The following is a 22,302-nucleotide window of genomic DNA, read 5'->3' as shown; positions in this document are numbered from 1 at the left end:
AGTTTCCTGTGTTGTTTGTGGTTGGGCAGTGCCATGGAGGTTTTTTAACAGGATGTGCCCCACAGGGTGCCGAGTTCCCGTAGTTCCCACAGAATTACAAAAACTTTTAAGTTTCAGCATCTTATAGGAGTTTTTGTCTCTTGCCCATCATCTGCTCGTGTCTTATATTACTAATCCTCTTGCTTGGAAGAAAAGTCAGGAAAGATGCTACCTGAACTTTTCAGCAAGGTGCTGTAGTCCAAATGAATGCAACAGAAGTAGGTATGAAGTATATTATTAAATTTATTTTATTAGCTTGTTTTGGATGAGATTTTGCAGCATGTACCTATCTCTTACCACGTTTGGGATGCATAGCTAAACAGGGAAGCAAAAAAACTTGGTTGCACATCTTGGGTATTGTTGAACTTCGTATAATGCAGCTGCCAGTGTCTGGTTCAAGTACAGAATTACTGAGTAAAGGGCTAAGAGAGCATTAGTCCTTGGCTTTCACTCCACTGGTATCGGGCTGGGGACTTCTGTGAGGAGTCAAAAAAAACCACCAACCAACTGCAAAACTGCAGATCTGGAGAGGTTGTTTCTTCCCCTCCAAAGCTTTGAGCAGTGGGCCTGCTCTTTTCCAGTGCACCTCTGTTGAGTGATATTGCGGAGAGAAAAGCAAAGCAACTTTTCCTCCTTAGCAACAGTTAAGGTTGGCTCCTTACTTACTAGTGCCCTGTGTAAATACAGCTAAGCACACAAAGGTATTGAAACTTTCAGTCCCATCTGTATAGTAATTTCTTTAGAAACTTCAAGAATTCAAGTCCTAGCAGCATTTCTGATTAATACGTGCTTCTAGTCTTTGAAACATTTGTTTTGTGGCAGAAGATTAATCACAGTAAATCATCTATTCTAAAGGTCTTTGTTTTATTTTTTGTTGCTGGAAGATACATGTATTTAAAAGCCAGTGAGCATCTACTCCTAGGAATGTACATATTGCCTTCATGTTTCCCTTTATGAGCCTGCTGCATGTTGACAAATCCTATAGAATTATTTCCATGCTGTTTGAATATTTTTCCCCTTATTCAGCTGTAGGCACAATGACAAATCAGAGTTGCAGTATAAAATGTATTCTGCTGGGAAATGACCGTGGTGAGTTCGGTGCCGTGCTGGTTACTTGCTGTATTTCAAGGCAGAAGAGCTATATTTGATCTTGGGGGTGGAAGAGAAAACCACAGTGTGCAGGCTGGTGGCTGCTCTGTCGCTAGTTTATTGCCAGTTTTGGGGGGAAAAATCTGCATTCTTTTTTTAGGCCAGATATTAGCATGAATTATGGCACTAGCTATTTCAACGAGAGTCAAGTGGAAAATCTCCAAGGAGTTAGAGTTGTGTGTAGTTCTGACCCATAACTAAGGCTTTTAACTGTCACACTCCTGCAAATCATAATAAAGAGTAATAGGTAAAAAGCCACTGCTCTTTTAAATCAGTGTCACCAGTGACTCAGAATACCTATTGATTTTTTTTCTTTATTCCTACCAACAGTTTCAATTAAGATTCAGCAGATCCACTCTGAGAAAACCCTGTGTAAAATGATTCGTAAATATTTTGGTTTAATACTGTTTTTTAAACTCTGTTTAAGAAATGAGCATTTAAAAGTAATTATATCTGTAGCACATTAAAAGTTGCTCAAAAAGGCTAGTATAATGCCCAATTCATAGCTTTTGTTGCAAATTTTTGAGTGTATAATTACTAGAATTTATAAATATGTTTTATCAACTTTTTTCAAACAACAACTGTACAAATTTTAAAAGTCAGTTATATTCACCCAGATATTTCTGAATAAAGGAGAGTTACAGCATGGTTTTGGGAAGGAAAAAAACCACCACTGTATTTTCCCTGCAAATAGCATCTGTACCAACAAATCATTTGGACAAAATGATTACAGGCCATTTGTCTTTACCCTTTGTAATGCACTAAGCAAATTTTAGTGCCTCATCTACACATGAACCATTTGCTAATTTGGGGTTTATAGCACATTTGTCAGGCCCTTTACCTGTATTTGTGCATATTTTGGGGAGGCTAATGTGAGTTATGCAGCAGCTCTTGTTCCACATAGATTGTGTGACCATATTCTGCATGGAAGCCCCGTGGAAGGAAGGCAAGCTGAGGCTCTGTCATTCTCCAGGAGATCTTGAAAGCTGCAGAAAAAGAAATGAGAAGGGCAGCCATTAGGGAGAAGAGCAAGATGCATGTGTAGAATAAATGCATACTAATAAAAAGGTTTGCCTCCTGAGTCACCGTGCTTCCCATTTATATTTCCATATTGGCATGTGGCAGCTGCTGTAATTGCTTGCATTAAAAAGTAATACCAGGAATTTAATGTATTTTTAGTTCTCACTACAGGAATTTGTCAACTAGGAACAGGGAAAAAATGTAACATTGTACTGTTAGCCAGTTTTCTGAGGGCCATCTGAGACCTGTGGGTTGTAAGAAACCCTGAAGTACAACAAAGACATCTCTGAAATTTCTTTAAGAGGTACATACCTTTGTAGCAGATATATTTGTTATTTGGTACATGTAGATCTTTCTGAAGTCTGCCATTTTACAAACAAACTTAGATTGTCCATTTCTGTTTTCACTTGGTAGGCTTCCTTCCTGTTTCCTAAGCAGGCAAGAAGTTTTTCTTCACTTTCAAGATTCTGTGCTGGGGAGCTTCACATATTAAACGTAACTTCACTGCCATCAACCTCTGGAGGCCTCCGAGAAGTGCATTAGCTCTCCTACGCATTTGGTTTTCTACTGGTTTGGAAATTAGCAGGTTAAAATGAAAAAGCTGAAATGCATATCCTGCATGGCAAGTGAAAAAATGTTAAGAAGTAAATTGCTGGTCTTCTTTCCTGCAAAGAAGGATTAATTTATGGAAGCTGCACTGAAATGGGGGTTGAAATTTCCTGTATTGCAATTTTAAAATGCCAGAATAGGAAGAGACCCTCAACACTGAGCAGTGTCTGAGGTTCACAACAGGCTGTAGAGGAAAGACCTACCAATTGTTTGCATCTTTAAATATCTAATTCATTAAGAAGCTGGAGGGGTTTTGACATCACCATTCTAAGGTTTTTCCTTCTGAGGACAGTCTAAGGTGTTCAGTCCGTATTTTCAGTGTTCTGGCGTTTTGCCACTGAAGGGCTAATGACTTTTTCCTGAAGAAATGGAGGATATGGTAAATTTACCTTGTAAAGAGTAATGACTGTAAAGCCCAGTGCAAGGAGGATTTAATCATGGAGAAATGCCACCATGGAAAGCCTAGTGCTCCCTGAAAACGAGACCATCGGATATGTTTTAATATTGTCAGGAACCTTGTCTATCACTTACCTGTGCTGCAGCTGTAATAAAGAGAAGGACTCTGGAACAACATCACAAATCAAATCACTAAATCTGGTCCACATGAAGGTGGTGCAGTGGCCTTGAAGGGGAAAGCAGGAATAAGAATTCCCAGTTCGTCACCAGGAGCCCCTGTCTTATGAACAGGAGCAGTATCAGTAAACAGGTTGAGCGGGAAATCTTTACAGAAAGGAAAAATATGCGAGGGGAGAAGTGAGATGAAAAATAGCGCTACAGTAGGGGAGAGGGAGGACTGGAAAACTCCCCAGGTCAAAACAACAGGAAAAATGGCAAAGTACTGCAAGAAAAGATTTTATAAAAATAAAAATTAAAGCCAAACTATTAAAAAAAAAAAAGCATTGAGACTAAAAGGAAAAATATTAAGTAACGAAAAGTTGGAATAAAAGACAGATTTGGAGAAAAGATACAGATTTAGCTTTAGCCTGTGCCTCTGTGAAGTGTGAGTTTAGAAGACCTTTGGTAACCAGATCAATAAAATCTTTAAAATGATTTAATTAGATTGAAGGCTAAAAGATAAACTCTTGTGATAAAAACACCTTTATTTGCCAGGACAGGGGTAAAAAATGTTCACTGCTCATTTACCTTCCAATTTATTTTTGTTCAAGCTAAGAAAACGTGCTACATTTGGACAGAAGAAGGCATTGATGTACCTTTGAATTTAGAAATGTAGAATACAAGGCAGTGGTTGCTTAAGGGTAATGAAAACTATAGAACAAATGACGAATCTGCAAAGATTCAAAAGGAAACAAGTTTCTATCTATGTGTGAGACAAAACCGTCAGCAACTGCTGTCCGCTAATACTAGCTGGGAAGGATGGTTGGCTTTATTTCCAGCTGCTACAACTAGAGAATTTATTTAATGTAATGCTTACTTTAATTGTAATTTATTTAGGTTGTTCGAGTGTTAAATCACAAGCGTGCTGAATTTAAATCAAGCTTTTGGGGTGCACATTATATTTTTATAAAAAGAAATCAGTGATGTTAAGCACAAGTGGTTTTGAAAGAGCTGTTGTCTTTATCACTTTTGTGTTTTACATTAGTAAACATTTAGTTACTATTTGCATTAGCGTCACTATTAATTTTTCTTTGGAAAGAAGCAGATTTATTTTTATTTATTAAAAAAATTGTACATTTATTGGGCTAGAAGTCTCATATTGTGTTTAGTGAAATTGACTCTTCTGCCTGTAAGATACACCTTTGGAAACAAAATAACTTCACTGATGATAAGGCGTTACTTTTATGTGCTATAGAGCTGTTTTCTCTGAAGAGAGGTCCTGCACCTTTCTAAAGCTTGCTTTCTTGCATCTTCATTTCAAGTAGTAATTCTTGAGTAAACTTGGAGTAAACGGAGCTGCTCTTCTACACCATCATATATAAGCTTTAAATTACGTAGCAATGACAAAATGTGTTCAACCTCAGACCTTCTCAGAGTCTTCCCTGAAGAGGGATGAAGGTCACCTCTTGGTAACTGTATGATTGAAACTTGATTGTACATTCGTTTGAACGCAGGTGGATTTCTCTGTGTTTTTAAAAGTGCTCGTAAAACAGTTACTTGTGCTCTCTGTGCTATAATGCTAAAAGAAAGGTCATGGAAATTTATATTTTTACATTAAAATATCTAAGAGAAGGTCATGGAATCTGATCTTTGCTGTGCTCTGAGAGTTAGCAGAGGTGGATCAGAAGCTTTTTCTGACCTCAGCTGAGTAGGCTGGGAGATTCTGGGTTCATTTGGGTTGGGTTTGATCTTTTTTAAGGCTTTTCTTCCATCTGAGTGTCAGGCTTTGGGAATAAAGTTTGTATTCAGACATGGGTTTTAGCATCTTGCCTTCACAGTTGTTTGGTTTTCAGCATTTTGGTATCTTCTGTAGCATATAGTGTCCTAATAATTCACCATGTTCTTGAGCAAAAATAAGAGTAGGAAAAACTTAATTCAGAAGAGTGCATCTGTTCTGCCTTATGATTTGTTTGCAGCTGACCTTCGATAAGGGCTGGTTCATACTTGCAGATTTTTAGAATTCATTTGGAATATGTGCTTGTCTGAACTTTTTCTAATTCTCCTTTTCTTTTGCAGATTACAGATAGAAGAATCTTCTAAACCTGTAAGGCTATCACAGCAGCTGGACAAAGCCGTAACCACAAACTACAAACCCGTGGCTAATCATCAATATAATGTAAGTAGCTTTCAGTGTTTTCCCTTCTTCTCCTCTTCAGGAATCTGTCTCAGGACTCTAGAATCGCTCTGCTGCTGTCCTGCAGGTCTTTTGCTCACAGCTGGCCACTGTCTTTGGAAACGCTCTATGTTACCTGGTTTCTGCCTGATTTTGTCTTCTGGGGATCTTCTTTCTGTCTCAAGACCGGTGTCATCCTTAGGGCTAAGGTCTGCCAATTCTAACTCTTGTTGTGCTACCTGACAGAGGGCAGACCGCCTTTACCCAAACCTTTTCTAGTGGCTTTATTACATTCTTCCTCTGGTCTTTTTTTGTGAGATGTAATTTCGAAGTATGGCGATGAAAGGCAGTTCTGACTCTGTGCTATGAGATCTGGAAGCACTCCTCTGAGCCAAATAAAATATCATACGGGGTTCAAAGACTTGAAAAGAATCATTAGTTTCCAGTCCTTTGCAGGAACTGACAAGAAGTAGAGAAGAGTAACAGCTGATAATTTTTCACAGTTTCATACCTTCACAGTATGTGTTATTTGCATCATTGGCTTTGTCAATATTACACCCACACTGCTGTTCCAGATCAGTTGATGTACATACAAACTATAACGTCCTTTTTCTTAAAGATCTTCGAGTAATTTGTGTGTATGCATATATAATTGCTGTTACTGTTGAATATGAGCAATGTTAAGTCATACTGAAAATGAGTCACTGTGTTAGTCATTTAAACTTTTACACTTTTTATTAAGATTTTATTTACATAAAACAAATGACAATATACTGCATGATATTTAAGCATTATTCTGAAAGGCAGTCTATTTCCACAGAACCAAAAATAATTGTTTCTCTCTTATGGGACTGTTCTGTAGTAGTTACTGTTCAAAGTCTGATCTATACGCAGATGATCATACCAATATAACTATTTCAGCTAGGGGAATGACATTTCACCAAAATAGTCACACTAGTATATCCTGCTATGCAAGTGTGATTTTATATGAGTATATTGTTTTATGATGCTACTATTAGTCTCCTTCTTTAAATCTGAAATAAGCTACGGTGATGTACAGCTGCTCTTTTTACTAGGATGCTGTGCCATTTCCCTGACACTAGCATAATTACAACAGTATGACTTCTGAATCGTTAATCCAATCGCAAACTACTGTCATCGTATCATCACAGAAATTTAAGTCTCCTGTGAGACTCAGGGGGTATAACCAGGACATAACCAGGCTTCTTAAAAGTTGTGATGCTCTTTTGTCCTAATTGTAATATTTTTATTGGTTACATAGCGGTCCGTGCTAGTTGAAGTCCATTGGTAGTGTGTTTACTTTTCATGTCTACCTTAAAGATGTTATGATAGGAAATAACTAGTAGGACATACTTGTACTTGAGTCACTCTTGGCCTTGCCTTGCCTTTCTACATCTTTCTTTTCACTACTCTTTTATTAAGGTTCAGGTTAGATGGCTGAAAGGATGTACAACTGGGAGAACACGTCCATGAACTTTTTAAACCTCTTCGTTATTTTTCTCCTGTTTCCAAGCAGCAGTTGCTTTCTTAAAACTTGCTGCATTGCTTGTAATTGTATGACAGCCCTGTTGGGGACAAGACTTTTACTAAGAAAGAAGAAAAAATACACAAACTACTGTACATGCTGATATGTTCAGTCATCTTCTGGGGAGTTTCTGAGGAAAGAATGAGTATCTGCTAAATTAGAAAGAAAGCAGTAACATTTCCTGAAGGAAGAGATGATAGAATATTAAATGGGGCTTAAACGTGGCTGCTCCATGTACCTGTAAATAAACGTACAACAGGAAGGAGGGAAATAAATTATATGTGGATGAGAAATAGCAATAGCTTGTTTGGATACAAGGATGGGGAAAGTGATTTTTTAAATTTTTTAAATTTTTTTTTGGCAAGACGTTACATTAAGCCTACCTTTTTATTAGAAGAAATTGCAGTTCCGTTACAATATATGCCAGGATTGTGACTTTGTTTTTCTTCTCTGGGAAAGGGACCTTCATTTTCTGTATATATGTAAATATTACATGTTTACAAGGTTACAGTATTAATATTCTTGCGCTGGAGTCTTTCTATGACTTAATTATTTTTCGTAACACAGCAGAAAAGTCCTCTAGTGGTCCTGGTTGCCCCTTCAGAGGCTTCTTTGTGATCTCCCCTCTTCCCACTCTCCCATACTATAGAGGCTGGTACCTGTGCTCCAGGGAATGAGAAAACTTTTAAGACTCCTTTCAAACATCTTCAGGTGAAACTTTAGATTTAGTCTCACTTCTCTTTCACCTTTGTATTAGCTGTCTACTGAAGCAGAGTAATACATCAGCTTCAGTATTAGTGATACCTTCAAGAAGGTAATTTTGGCAGCTTTTCAGCAAGCTTAGCAATGTCCTGGGAAGGTAAACAAAGAGAAATTGATTGCTGTATGAAGTCTTGCAGGGATAAACTCTAAATTTCTACACTCAACAGCTTGTTCTGAAATGGTCCTTCCTTGAAATCAAATCGTATTCTAATGCTTCTTAAACTTAAAAGCCACACAATTTTAAAGAAATCTCATTAGTTGACAGTGTACGTGCGTTCTGTAATATGACTCTCAAAAAGTCTTTTAAGCCTACTGCATAAAGCATCCTGTTTGCGAAGAAAACAGGAAGGAAAAATAATGAAAGGCTGCATTGTAACTTGCTATGAGCAGTGTATTCACAAGACAAAAAGAAAAAAACAGCAACAGATACCGTGCTTCTTTTTTTTTTCTTTTTTTTTTTTTTTAAATTAGCACTTCACAACGCACTCAGTGTTTTCAGACACAGTGGGAGCTGTTGCTGAAGTTGGAGGGAAATGCTGGAGTGTTGCTAATTAAATTTGGGGCAATTTGGACACCAACAGCAAATAACTCTTTAACAAAGGGAGAGTTTGATACTCAGATTTCTGTGTGAGTTGGTTTTATACATTAATGAATTAAGAATATTAGAATATTCACATTGCATTTGTATAGGGAATACTAACACTCTTCTTTGATTTACTTTAGCTCATCCAGAGAATGTAAAGTAGAAACCCCTACTGGGGAGAGTATACCGAGGCACTGAAATAATAGAGAAAGAAGAATGCTGGGCATTACAGTTTGCTAGCAAAAAAAAGATTGTGCTTTGGTTAGAAAGACTACCTCATGTTATTTTCCAGGAGACTATTATTCGTATAATTAGGTTTTTATACCCAGTTGTGAAATAGTCCTGTCAGAGACCTAACATCAGTGAAGATAATGTTGAGAATTTCCTTATTGTTCCTTTGTTCCTTTGTGTAGGAAGCATCAATTTTAAAGTTGAGTACTTTTTTTCCTCCACAAAGGGAGAGTAGTAGCTAGTTGCTAGCTAAGCACATTTTTCCTGTGTGTCATTTGAAGAGGTACAAATAGTACCATGGATTTTTTTTGTTGTTCTCAGAGATTGTCTTGAGAGTCCCAGTAGCTTTTCCAGCTGCAGTTTGTTTCTGTTTCTGTTTTTCTTTTTGTTCATTTTGGTTTTGTTGTTTAGGGAAGCAGAAAATTGCAGAAGGCTTGGTAAGAAGAGATGTGTAATAGTTGCTGCTGTGGCAGAATGATACAGCCTGTAACTGACTGTCTTCATCTTTCACACTGCATCTTTCAACTGGTATATTTTGAGTCAGAGAAAAGTTGCTAACCTGAGAAAAAACTGCATAGGTCTTTGCACTGAAAAGTGACCTCAGATGTATGCGGAAACCCAGAACTCAGTCATTGCAAATAGAGACACCTTCATCTCTTCTGCGGTCTCCTGGACTTGACCTCTACTGAAGTGCTGGATGCTTTTCTGGCAACAAATTAAGGCTGGATAATCCATCTCCTGCTCTTGCAAAATGTTAACATGTGCCTATATTCAAAACATTCTTAGTGTCCTCAGTCCTAGTGTCCCATAAGCCAGTGTCTCAAATGTAATAGGGCTCTATTGAACATCCAGTTGACTGCTGTTTACCGGTATCAGCCATGACCTGACCAGCAACTGCACAGAGAAACTGGAAAATTCTGGGTATCCCTACATCAAAAAAGGTTGGAAACTCAGGATCAAGAAAGCCCACTGCAGTTGATTGCAGCGGCTAATTAGAAAACTCTGTTTCCAGGAGAATACAGTGTTGATGTCTTGATTTTTGAAGAGGACTCCATAAAGTTGCAGTCGTGCAACTTTCCTTCCCATATGGTACAATATATCCAGGTATAAATTAAAAGCATTTTTAATGTGCAAAGTGACTGGCATTAGGTCAGCTGAAGATCAGATGCAAAGACTTTTTGGCAATCAAACAGTTGATTTAGTGTATTGCTTATTTATTGTTGCTTATTATTGTAATGCTTGCAGGTAGCACTCTCACACATCTCGTACTTCATCCTGCATTTCATGCAGCAAGAGGCCAGGCTCTTCCTGCTCCCTACTTTTTGTGTCATTTCTATAGGTGCTTCATACAGAAACTCTTGCTCAAGTACCAGGTCATGGGTAGTGCTGTAGGTCATAGTAGACTTTTAGATGAATGGGATTTATTCGGCTTCTCCAATACCTGCATGGCTATGTGAGTATATGCAGAGAACTGGCCAGCTGCTTTGCTGGTGGACTTGCAACCAGCAGAGGCAGGGAACCCCCGAGTGCACCCTGGCAGTGCTGCTTGGTAAAGAATTCGGCTTCTGTCACGTTACGGTGTCATAATTTTTTATTGTATTAATGGATCCTGACTGTATTTTGGGTTTGTAGTTTTAAAGTGTGCCAGCTGAGTAGACTTGTTCGTACTTTTTTCAATGCCATTGCAGTTCTGCTCCATGTGTTCACAACTGGATGCAGTCTGCTTGCATTATCCTGCACAGTGAGACTACACCAGTACAGAAACAGAAACTGAGTCCACAACAGGGCTTCCAAAGCTTACAAGTAAAACCTTTTCAAGGTCAACAGAAGCTCCTAATGAATTGTCTGTTGGACTTTCAAAAGAATCAAATGTTTTGATGGATAATTTACAGGCAGGTTAATTTTCTAGATTTATGTACCTACTCTATAGTTTCTGTGGCATAGCAGTTCTGCTGTAGATCATGGCAACCGAGATGATGTACTGTGAAGCTGTTTTACTTGATGCTACACTTAGCTGTTGTTGCAAAGCTATTACTGTTTTGAAGATTTATTGTTTAAATGCAGAGACTAAGGAGTTAAATAATTACACCAAAGTGTATTAGTGGATAAAAGCAATTCTGTGTGTTTGTGTGGGGAGTTTATGTCTGTTATATCACTAACATACGGTTGGAAAAGCAGACAAGTATTTGGTTGCCCAAGCCCGTCTTAGGTTTTTAGCAAAAGCAACAGACTTCAAGCTACAACTGAGAACAATTGTTCTGCATTCAGTGTGGTGATGTACATCTGTTTCAGGATTTGAAGGAGCAAGTTGGCTGTGCAAAGACCTGTGAGCAATGGCAAAGGTGGTAATAGTCTTTAGCCACTTTGGGACAGATACCAAGAGACAGGCTATTTTCACTCAGAGAGTAGGAGGGAGTTAACTGGAAAGGAAACATAGGAAAAAGTAAATTGTGCCATGAAACTGATTTCTCTTCTTAAAAATCAGATTTTTAGTATCCAGTAGAACTGGGAATTTTCATCTCTAGGTTTCTTCTCTGAAGCTCTTCATTTTGAGGATCAGGTCTGAGACATCAGAGGCAGAACAACTCCCATAGAAAATTATCCCACTGGCAGCCAGGCTTGTGTCCCTTATTGATCACGTACATCTCTTGTGCTATATGTTGTACCACTTCAGATGCACCCATGCAGTTTGCCTGAAAGCACTTGATGATTACATGAACTGTATTACCTTCTGGGTCACCTTTCTTGGTTCCAGGGAGCTTGATGTATTTCTGTTATTGGGTGTGGTATTGCGGGTGGGTGGAATGATGTGCTGGCAGATGCTGCGGTTGGTGCTTTGCAGTGATTGGGATTTGTTTGGGGTGTGCCGGTCTGTGCAAGTTGTGCTTCTGATGGTGAATCTGAGGAAATGCAGGAAGTATTTTTGGAGGCAGTAGAAGTTTCTGCAAAAATATATGGTCATCTTGTGCAGATTATAATAGTTAAATACTTTTTAATATGCATTCAGTGCTTTTTAATACACATTCTGAAACAGGATGGTATGTGACAACAAGGGGCCTCTACTTGCTTAGAAGGTTTTTCTTTGGGCTGTTGTAACTTTGTGTGTGCTGCTCAGGTTTCTCCTGAAGGCATATCATCCACATCCTTGAAGTGTCTTCACTTGGTGAAGATTGGTTTTATATTGACAGAGTTGTTGCCCGGAGTGATGAGGCTATGTCCAAGGGCCCTCTGAGCATCCTTTGGGCAGCTGGTTGTTAGGAGTGTGGATGTAGCCATATTGGTCTGTGGATTTTCCTGAGTATGGCCATTGGTAAGTTGCTTGATAGCTGTCGTTATACTTCAGAAGCCAGCATCAGCAGAGGTGGAGTGAAAATATGTCTCAGTTTCCATTTCTGTACTAATATTAATTCTCTCTGCAGGTTTGGGCATATCATGCAGGCTCTGTTTCTGGGGTTTTTTACTGGTTAAAGCAGAGATACATATCTGAAAAGCTTATTGTGCTGAGGACAAAATGCTTAGTTTATGTTCATAAAAGAACATTCGAGTGCTCAAAAGAAAATTTTCCAGATGAAAAGCACTGAGTCATTGAACAGTGTTGTATTAAATTGAAGAGGGGTTTTATGTCTTAATGTTCAGCACTGAGAATTATACAGCGTTACATACAAATGCCTTTAAAACATGTTTTGTATCTGATAGATCGAATATGAGAAGAAGAAGAAAGAGGATGGAAAACGGGCTCGAGCTGATAAACAGCAAGTGTTGGATATGCTTTTTTCAGCCTTTGAGAAACATCAGTATTACAACATCAAAGACCTGGTGGACATAACCAAACAGCCAGTGGTACGTACGTACTGGTAGTCTCGTAAGATAACCATTTTCAGTAGTTACTATTGTGTATATTTTCCATATCCAGACAATAGTTTAATATACACTATATGCCTTTGAAACATCTCTCTAAATATGTTTTACAACAAACAGAAATATTCAAGTTTTAAGTTCACCATTGTAGGAGTGTGTAGGATACCAAGCATTGCAGTGAGTGTGCTTTTTCTTGACAGAGGTGGTTTAAGTAACCTAAATGGTCTCTTTCTTATTTAGATTTGCTTTAATACTAGAAACTAAATTCTGTAATGCTCTGACATCTCCCATGCTACTCCTGCCCTCACTGAAGTAACAGCCTAGTTCTGTTGCTGTTATCAGTAGAGAGCTTGTGTTATGTGAGTGGTCAGCCCTTCCTGCAGCTTCTGAACTTTATCTTGGCATAGCAACAGGCCTTATTCTGTAAGTCTAGAAAATTGTTTAATGGAATTAATATTAAATTCATGCATTGCCCATGTTAGGAGCTCAGGCATCATGTCAATACCCCCAAAATCACTTGATTTCCTTTACAGATAGAGTAATTTTAGACTAAGATTTTACAGATTTGATATTTGGGGTTTACTTTGATTTTTTTTTTTTAAACACTGTTTTGATCCACGAACAAGAAAAACATGAAGGTGTGTGTTTATGCGATGGTTTTGTTATCCTGCGGTGTCTGCCAGCCCCTTCGTCTATGACACCTAACTTTACAGTTCTTCCCCTTCTTTCCCTGGTCAAGCTTTCCTTGAGCAGAAAAGGCAGGAGCTGGGGAGGCAATGACACATGAAGTATCTTCGGTGCTGTTCATGTTTTTCACTGCTGACTGTGGTATCTGTCCTCAACCCAGCTGCAGTTCTGAGAAAACCTAAGGGGAATTAGTTATGTTTGAGTCTAAATGGAGCAACGATTTCAAAAGTTGTTAGAGCAAAGGCAGAAGAAAAAACAGTGACAGCTGAATTATGGAAAAAATTATTCCACTAAAAGAGGTGGGGAAAAGGGAGATGCTTACTAGTTTTGCTCACTTCACATGTAGAATTAACTGGATCTGCATCGGAGGGTTTGTATAAGGTGCACAGTCTGGTTAAGAAGCTGCACAAAGATGGTACTGGATTAAAGTACATGTAGGTTCACGGTGTTCTAATACCTTGGAATAAGCTAGTTGGATAATGTATTCGTGTCTTCTATTCCATTCATTTATCTAATGACTCAGCTCCTTATCTGTATGGCAGAGAAGATGTGTGGATCATGGGAGCTGAGGAGGAGGAAGGAATAGGAGGAAGATACGGAGGAAGTGGCAAGAAAATTTTGAGATTTTTTTCTTTTTTGGTAAGAGATAGGTGTGACAGTCACTGTCTTGATCACTTTGAATGTAAGTAGGTACAGATTTATCCCGTCTAGCATGACTTTCAGCTAGAAATAGTCACCCACAACTCCCTCTTAAGCCATTGGAGAACAAAAGTTCTCTTCCTTCTCTGATGTGATTTACTTCTTGAACGTACCTGTCTCTCTGCATCAGCTCAAAGGAGCCTGGAAAAGCTGTGCTTCTGACACAAGTTTCTTCATTAAGCACCAGAAGTTGGGCAAGATTAATCCAATTTTTGTCTAAGTCACTGCCCTAAGGATTAGATGTATAGAGTAGTTATTAAATTAGAGCAGAATACCTCAGATGTATAATTCTGTTAAATGTATGTTGAATTTCTATGCCTGTCTGTATATCTCCGCTATCATCATACACTCCTGAATATATTCTGCCTGTAGCGTAGCGGATCTGTGCTGTGTACTTTGATCTTAGCAAATCTAGCCTTTTTTTTCAGCTATTGTAGTACTAAGATAATGTTAAAGGGAAATTTTAGATTAATTTGACCCAATATCACATGTTATTTGGGCTATATCTTTGCATCTGTGTTTGTTATTTGAATCTGTACTGATGGCTAGAAGTCCTGTAGGGCTCCTGAGATTAATCAAACCATTAAACCCTCCTCCCCTGAGTGGGCTGTGCAGTCTCGGTTTCGAGCTCTGCGCAGGAGTTAGGGGTTTTGTGTTCATTCCCAGATGCAGTTCTGCTGTAGGTGTTAGTGCCCATCCAACTTCCTCAGACCCAGATATCCTGAGAAAATAAGTGACCAAAATCCTCTTCCTGGTGCCTTTCTTCATTCAGTGGCTAGCCAGCTATTGTCTTTCATCTACCCCTCATCTAAAGCTATCCTGATTTTCAGTCTGGGTTCCCATTAAAAACTGTAGGGAGTTGACATCCATTTCCATTTTAAAATACTGTCCCTTGGTTCCTGCTGCTCAGCCAGTGTTTGCTCCATGTGTGAGCGCCCCTGATGCTGCCGAATTGAACCTCTGGTACTGGCAACATTTGTTTTTTTGTCTGAAAATAAAGGATCTGTTCCTAATGCCCACTGTGACTTTATTGCTTGCAGAGCAGCTATACCTGACACAGAAAAGTAAGATGCCAACAGGTGAATAGGTATGCTTTCCCCACGCTGCTAATTTATCTCTACAGAGCGTTCACTGCTTTATTTTCTGTCATAGTGTCTAAGATTGTCTGGGTATGTAATTTCTCCTCTGAGTTTCTAAATGTTGAGGTTATTTTCAGATGCAAGGAAAAAAAAGCAGCTGCTTCTGTCTCCTCAGCTCCCATTGAAATGAAGTTCTAGGTGCTTACATCACTGGCTAATAATATTTAAAACACATTTATCTAAGGGCAATAACATCTTTGTTAGTAAAGTAACAAATCAATAAGGGTATTTTTCTTATGTAATGGTAAATGTGAATAGTAAACCCTTGCTACAGAGTATGTTGCATGTCACACGGGAAATTGCTGCCATCTTTGTTTTGTGATTGTGAAATCAAAAAGCAAGTCTATTCTGAACACAAACTACTGTTACATTAGGGAAACCTGGGTTTATTTGTTTTCCTTTTTTATGAAAAACAACAATTCGCAGTAGTAGACAAATCTGTTGCCACCTACCCAGATGTAAGCACTGAGCGCTCCCTGGAAACACTGCAGTAATTCTAGATTTGGGCTTCACGGCTCAGAACATAATATGCATTTTATGTGAGAAATCAAATACTTGCGAAGAATGGAACCAGTACGGAACCGATGGTTAATGTGAACTGTGTTTTTTCAAAATAGGATAGATTGTTTGCAGTTTTTTTCTTTTATTTCAGCTTTAAGTAATGGTTATCCTAAATACAGGAGGGGTGTCTCCTCAAAGTTTCAGAAGCGTTTTCAGAGCTTGGAAGTTAACTCCTCCCTCAGAAATGTGTATCCCATAATTCTATAATAACATTTCACTTCTTACAGAAAAAAATGTGAGGGAAGGTGTAACAGAGGAGAGGATTCCTTAAATGTACAAACAGATTACCTACAGATTCGCTTCTGTGTTAGAATTTATGTATATAAACATATTGAACCCCTTTCCGAGAAGAAATTGTGGGGCCCTGGTTAGTGCTCCCCAGGCTCTAAAATTCAGTGTTTTGGGAGGAATTGGGGAGTTTCTCTGGACGATACAGTGTCAGACTGAGTAGCATGCTTCAAGAGGTGTAGGCCAACCGGGCACAGCACAGACCCAGGTGGAGGGTCATGATATCTGGAAGGAAAAGTGATCCTGCAGGAAAAATCTGTAATGTCCCCTGAACTCATCTCAAGCCACTTGCTCTCAAATATGGTACGGTCCAGCAGGATTATCCCTGATTTGTAATTGTCTAAAAACCCCAGCAGTTCGGCTTGCTCTGAGTCATGCAGAGTGATTTTTTGGGGGTTAACGCTCTCAGCTGCCCTCCCTAAAACCACTGCTGCTTGTTTCCCCCTCAGTGGAGATGGCAAATAGGAATATGTTGCAAATCCTCAGTTGCTGCAGTTCACAGTCCCAGCTTGAAGTGCCCTTACTTGCGGCACAGACATTTATCTTGCTGTTCAGTTGGGGTTGGTTTTTTTCCGTTTTGTTATGCTGTTGAAACAGAACTCTTGGAAGTTTTGCCCAGAGAGAAGCAGAACTGCCTGGGGAATTGGGTCTGAAAACTAGTTGAAATTAAAAGTAACCTTTGTATAACTGGGGGTGTGAGCAAGTAGTGAGAGGTGAGAGCTGCCTCGGGCAAAACATCGCCCAAAGATACTGCCAGTGAACAGCAGGCGGGAGCTGTGGACCTTGCGGCCGTAGCGGTTTCATTCTGTCTGAGCCCTGTGGCAGCATAATGCCTTGTGAACTGGCTTCCTAGGTGCAGGCTTGGTCTCTCAGCCCAGGAACTGCATATGGATGTACTTGATGGGACCAAGTGCAATTATATTTTTCCCCCCGATTCTCATTAATCTGTGTGGTCTAGAGCAGAATTTAACCTTGAATCTGAGTGTTTCTTCCATCCACTCTGCCGTCTTTTGAAGTGTCTGTGACTACTGAAAGCTGCCTTATGCACATGCACAAGGATTGCAAAGCAAGCAGTGGCTATGCAGGTATACACACCTACATGTACCCATGTAGAAATCGCTTTTTTCACCTGCTTTCATCACCTTTTACAAAATGCATTGCACAACAGCAGCAACAAAAACAATTTGCCGATTTGCCCACTAATTGCTGTTACAGTGAGTACAATTGTCTTAGGTACCTGGCTCTCATATAATGACAGCATCTCTGCAATATGAGAGATGTGGAAAGGTGTGCTAAGAGATGTGTATAGATCTCCTGCTGCCACCTGCTGGGGTTTGCATCGGGCACCCTCGAAGAATGAAGAGCCATCCCCACGTTGCAAAATGAACTCCCTGCTCACCGCTCACAGCTCCTGCACAAAACCCCCTCTGCTCAAAGAAAAGACCCTAAGAAACTAGTTTGTATATGCAATCCATTACAGTCATCTCTTATTTGTTGGACAAACACCCCTCATTGCTTTGAGATAGGTTTTTAAGAATAATTTTGCTGCATGAGTTCAAATGAAGTATCATCATTACTGTGGGATCTGGATTATTTTTTTTTGCTTTATAAATTTTTGGTGTGTGCCTGGAGAGGGAGTAATGACTGGTTTCTCTAAAAGAGAATTTTTTTACTGAGTGAGAACATGCTGATTATTTATTTCTCAACTTTTCCATTTAGCAAAAAATGGGAAGAATAGAAGGAAGAAACTTGGCCATCAGCCTTTCTTTTTTTCCTATGTCATCAACAAATATTTGATATTTTTTTTAATGAGTTGGAGTATGTTGATATTTGTGCTTAGTGGAACTGTAGGTGCAGAAAATCCAAGGGTTCCAGTAACTCCAGTTCAATATATGCACTCAGAGAGGATTAAACTGCTGAAACTAAAGCAATTATTAATTTAATGTGGAGATTCTTAAACTGTGGTCTGCAGTTGCCATGGCAATCCACTCAAGTTGGTCCTGATTAATATTTAAACAAACAAGCAGGCAATCGGCTCTTTAAGAAATGAAACAAATTACTGGTGTTTATTATGAAGAGTTAAGGAGGGCTATATTAGTGAGCTGTCGTGTGTCAAAGATGATACTACTGGTATCATAGCTTCACTTGGTTTTTTTCTTTGATTTTTCTTCCTAGCGTTAACACTTGAATGTATTAGAAAATTCTCTGGCACCTACTCAGCTCTCTGAAAATGAGGCCATAATAAAACGCTGAAGGCTTTGCAAAAATGGCATGAAAACCAACAGCTTGGGGCTTTGAAGGTGTCTGAATAAAGCAGGGAGTTTCAAGATAATCCCAGCCCAAGCAAGATGAAAAGCCAAGAGCTTGTAGCTTAGGTGAAGAAATTCCAGGAGGAAGACGTGTGAGACAACCTCAGCATCACCTACCCCTCTTTTCTGCAGCCTGTGAAGCATCATCTAGCTAGCACCTGCCTGTCTGCACCCCAGCAGGGCTGGCCGGGAATACCCGGGAGCTGTCACACTGGAGCTTGGGTGCTCCCTGCAGCTCCGCTGGGGCTTGAGCTGGGTGTTACACTTAATCTGCTGCTTAATCACTGTTGGTGCCCAGGGCTGGAAGTCTGTCACAGAGCCATTACCGCTCTGGCTAGTGCCCATCAGCCAACCTTGCTGCCCACCGGATGAGTTCTGTGAACCAAGCTGATGTGATTGAGCAGATCATGAGACCTCGCATAGGAACTGTGCTAAGTGCCTGCCTGTATAATTTGATTTTTGTTTCCTTTCAGATATACTTGAAAGAAATTTTAAGAGAAATAGGCATCTACAATGTGAAGGGGACCCACAAAAACACATGGGAGCTGAAGCCAGAATACAGACATTACCAAGGAGAAGAAAAGAGTGATTAACAAAGGCATTTACAAAGCAAGAGCCAATTAGAGTGATTGCACTGAGGGAACTGTGGTGGGTTTACAGATAGGACTGAGCACAGCGCAATTCTGCAAGATTCAAGTTAAAGCAGCTGATACTTTGTAATTTTCCGTAGCTTCATTTTTTTTTCCAAGGAATATTTCTTGTATGTTTCTATAAGTGTTTTGTCTTTTGACAGGAAAAAGATATTTATAGAATAACTTGTATTAGATTTATCTTTATTAGAAATCTTTTGAGTTCTGATCTTTTCTTTGTTAGCTTTATGGCTTTTCAAAGCCTTGATGACTTTGGAAAACGTGTCCTAGAGGAAACCATTAACTTTGTGGTTTTGCATTCGAGTAGAACCAGGTTAATACCCTCATTTCTGCTGGGATCTGTCAGGGCTTTGTCTGGAAGTCTGCAAAGGTGCACAACCTTCTGTGCAGTGTGTGGGTGCAACAGACATGATGCTCCTTTTGGGATCAGGCTTAGAAAAAACAGCCGTAACCACACGTGCTCATCATGGTCCTTAGACTCCATAGGAACAACAGGTCAGTGGGAAGACAACAGTCTCCCTCCCCCACCAAGTGATTACTGAGAAAAAAAAAATGAAGTGTCTGTCTGTTAGGTACATCAAGGAATAGATTTCTCTCGTTTTATATCATCATGTTACCTATGTTTAAGCATATCAATAAAATCATTATTTTAATTTGTACCATGCAATGTTCTGCATTATTGACTGAACACGTTGTGATTTAGATAGCGTAGGTATGAAGGGTTTTTTCAAACCATGTTTTTATTGCTGGCTTTGCCACTGGGGGTTTCTCTGTGTTTTGGGGAAGATTTCTTAATGCATCTGTGTCTCTGTTTAGCCATTTTTTAAATGCACATTGCAAGGGTTCAACATCCTTTTGGGGAAGAAACAGGAAAGGAGATGGGAGGGGACTATTAAATTATATTCTCAAAGCTTTTATGTTAAAGAAAGAGCAAAGAAAACTGTGGAAAAAAACCTCATTAGTATACCGGTATATAAAGCAGAAGGTGATGTTTTAAAAGCACAACTTCCACCTCATATAGGAGGTGGATTACTGAGTTTTTGAAGAGCAGGTAATGTTCCGGGGATGTGTGCGCTTTCATAAATACTGCCGTTGAATCCCGTCTCCTCAGGCTCTGCAAGCAGGACCCAGCTTGCTAATGGCTGTGAGAGAAACCCAGGAAGTCAGCCTTCGTGTCTTGCTATAGAACACAATGTGCAGGACTGGTCTAACTTCATGCAAGGCTGCAATAATCATTTAGCATTTGGGACAACCTCATTTGGATCCAGCACACGATAACTGGCAAAAACTCTCCAGCTCCGCTCCGCTTGTTCTGCAAGGGGACCTTACACAAGTGCTGTTAGCAGGATTGCCATCTGCTGAAGGAGTGGAGGAGGCGGCTTGTTAGGCATTCAAGTCTGATCCCTCAGCCCCCACGTTCAGATTCATTTAAACTTTGAACTCACAGCCATGATGAGCACCAGTTCCCTGCTGGCTTTGCATGTGCTGCTGTATTTGCTTGCTGCCGAACTGTGCTCATGCAGATGCTCTTGAATATTAATTGTTGAAACATTGGTCCACAAGCAGGTCCCATAGGCATGAGCAGAGATATCAATGTGCTAAATGCCATTAAATGAGATTAAAAGCACATCCAGCTCTCTAACATTACTTCTCCCACATGACCAGTTCTTTTGAGTCATCAGAAATTTTATACTGGGCACACCCAGGCAGTACCAGCATGGACCTGAGCTGATGGGAGGCAACAGTGATGCAGCTGGCCCAGCAGAAACATCCCGGTGCCAGTGGGCTGGCAGTGCAGAGGCTGCCACTGCTAAGCGAGGACAGGGGGTGGATTTGCACCCAGCATGGGACAGGCTGGTCCCAGTGCTGCCATGCTCTGCTCCCCACCAGCTCACGGCTCTAAACAGGTGCCTGCTGCCACCTGCCTCCCCTGCTGATGGGCCCGGCAGGGCTGCATGAGAAACAGCAGCAGAAATTAAATGCAGATATTAGCTGCAGGCTGGCCAAAAGCTGTGTGGCTGTAACTGACACCACATCTTTGACACAGCTGGGAGTGGGATCTGAGCTCACTAGATGCTGTGATCCCAACGGATGTTCCCTACAAGTCATCCATGCTTTGAGTCAGCTATGTATTGGCCTTACCAGCTGCTTGGAGTTGGCTCCAGCTGAATATACCTCCTGCATGTGTCAGCTGTGCCCACCCATGTTCACATGTCCCTGTCACCAGGATGGCATTTTCATTAGTCACTGTATTTATTCGACTCCTAAATCTTTCTCACTAACACAGCATCAGAGCTGAGCCGTTGCTCCAAGCTCACCTGGAAGATCATTCTGCTTGTTGAACTTCTCACCGAGCTGTGGCTGGGTACAACCTGCACCGTTTCTCGTACCAACGGCAGGACTGCAGGACACTCCTGGCTCCCCCAACAAAGACTATGTGTGGTCAGCCTTTCTCAGGGAGTGTTTAGTTACACAAGGATGACAAACTCCAACAGGAAAGATCAAAAAAAGACCCATTCCAGAAGAGCTCAGCACTTGGGGCTGCAGCAGGTGTCAAGGCTCTCATCTGTCAAGAAAGTCAAACCCCTCCACATTCAGCTCCCATCAAATAAATTCTTAAGTTTACCACATTTTGGAATAAGGAATTGAAAAATGCCTTTAGATGAGAAACAGAGGGCAGCTCTAAGCCGGGGGTGGGTGGGGGTGGCGTGGGGTGTCAATGAACACAGGTGCCTTTGAGCATCCCTTCAGCTAAGCACACCTAGGGCTTGTGTGAGGAGATTCAAGCACCAGCAGGTGAACACACAGTGATACTGTTCTCCTGCCCTCAAGAACCTCAACAGGAGCTGCTTGGTACTGGTCTCCAGACCTCTGCCAAAACGCACTGCTTGGACAAGTGCAGTCATCCAAGAGGGACTTGCTGCCCCTGATGGTGTTACGTAGGGGTTTGGGCTTCTGCAGCCGGTATGTTTGCAACTACAGACAAATAGAAGGGAGAAGGTGCAGACCTTGGCTTTCAATCTTGAAAGAAAAAGAACACCTTGTTTCTTTTCCCCTCTGCTCCATTAACTAGTTTTACCTCTGGAACTCATTCTTGAAAGTGGCATTTCCACAGGAACCTAAGCACCTCCAGGAGGCAGGGAAGGCTTTCAGCAGCTCTGAGACAGGTAACCAAGTAGAAAAGGAACATGCAAGGGCAAAAGCTTGATTAAAAATGACAAAGGAAACTACAGAATACTTCCTCAGCCTCCTGGACCTACGCCTGCACCCACCAGTCTGTGGTGGGAGGGTTGATAGCACTGGGGGAGGGCAATGAGACCCGCCCACCCTGGGCTTCACACATCTAATTTAAGGTGTTTGGGTGTGGTTGTTTTTGGTGTTTTGTTTTTTTTCTCTCCAGAGTCTCACTCACATAAAACCCAGCTTTGACTCCCGAGAAGCCTC

General features: G+C 40.4%; 1 protein-coding gene across 1 annotated transcript in view; it reads left to right on the top strand.

The window, feature by feature from the left end:
* Positions 1–19,517, top strand: part of GTF2F2 (general transcription factor IIF subunit 2) — an 87,557-nt gene extending 68,040 nt beyond the window's left edge. Inside the window, exons 7-9 of the mRNA XM_037377762.1 lie at positions 5,449–5,548; positions 12,364–12,507; positions 18,682–19,517. Of these exons, the coding sequence (XP_037233659.1) occupies positions 5,449–5,548; positions 12,364–12,507; positions 18,682–18,801 (364 nt within the window). The 3' untranslated portion in view covers positions 18,802–19,517. The remainder of the gene's footprint in view (positions 1–5,448; positions 5,549–12,363; positions 12,508–18,681) is intronic.
* The last annotated feature ends 2,785 nt before the right edge of the window (positions 19,518–22,302 follow it).

The sequence above is a fragment of the Falco rusticolus genome, chromosome 2 (assembly GCF_015220075.1).
Source record: "Falco rusticolus isolate bFalRus1 chromosome 2, bFalRus1.pri, whole genome shotgun sequence".
Lineage (NCBI taxonomy): Eukaryota > Metazoa > Chordata > Aves > Falconiformes > Falconidae > Falco > Falco rusticolus.
Note: the sequence above shows the minus strand (reverse complement) of the source record. Positions and strands in the feature narration are given on the sequence as shown.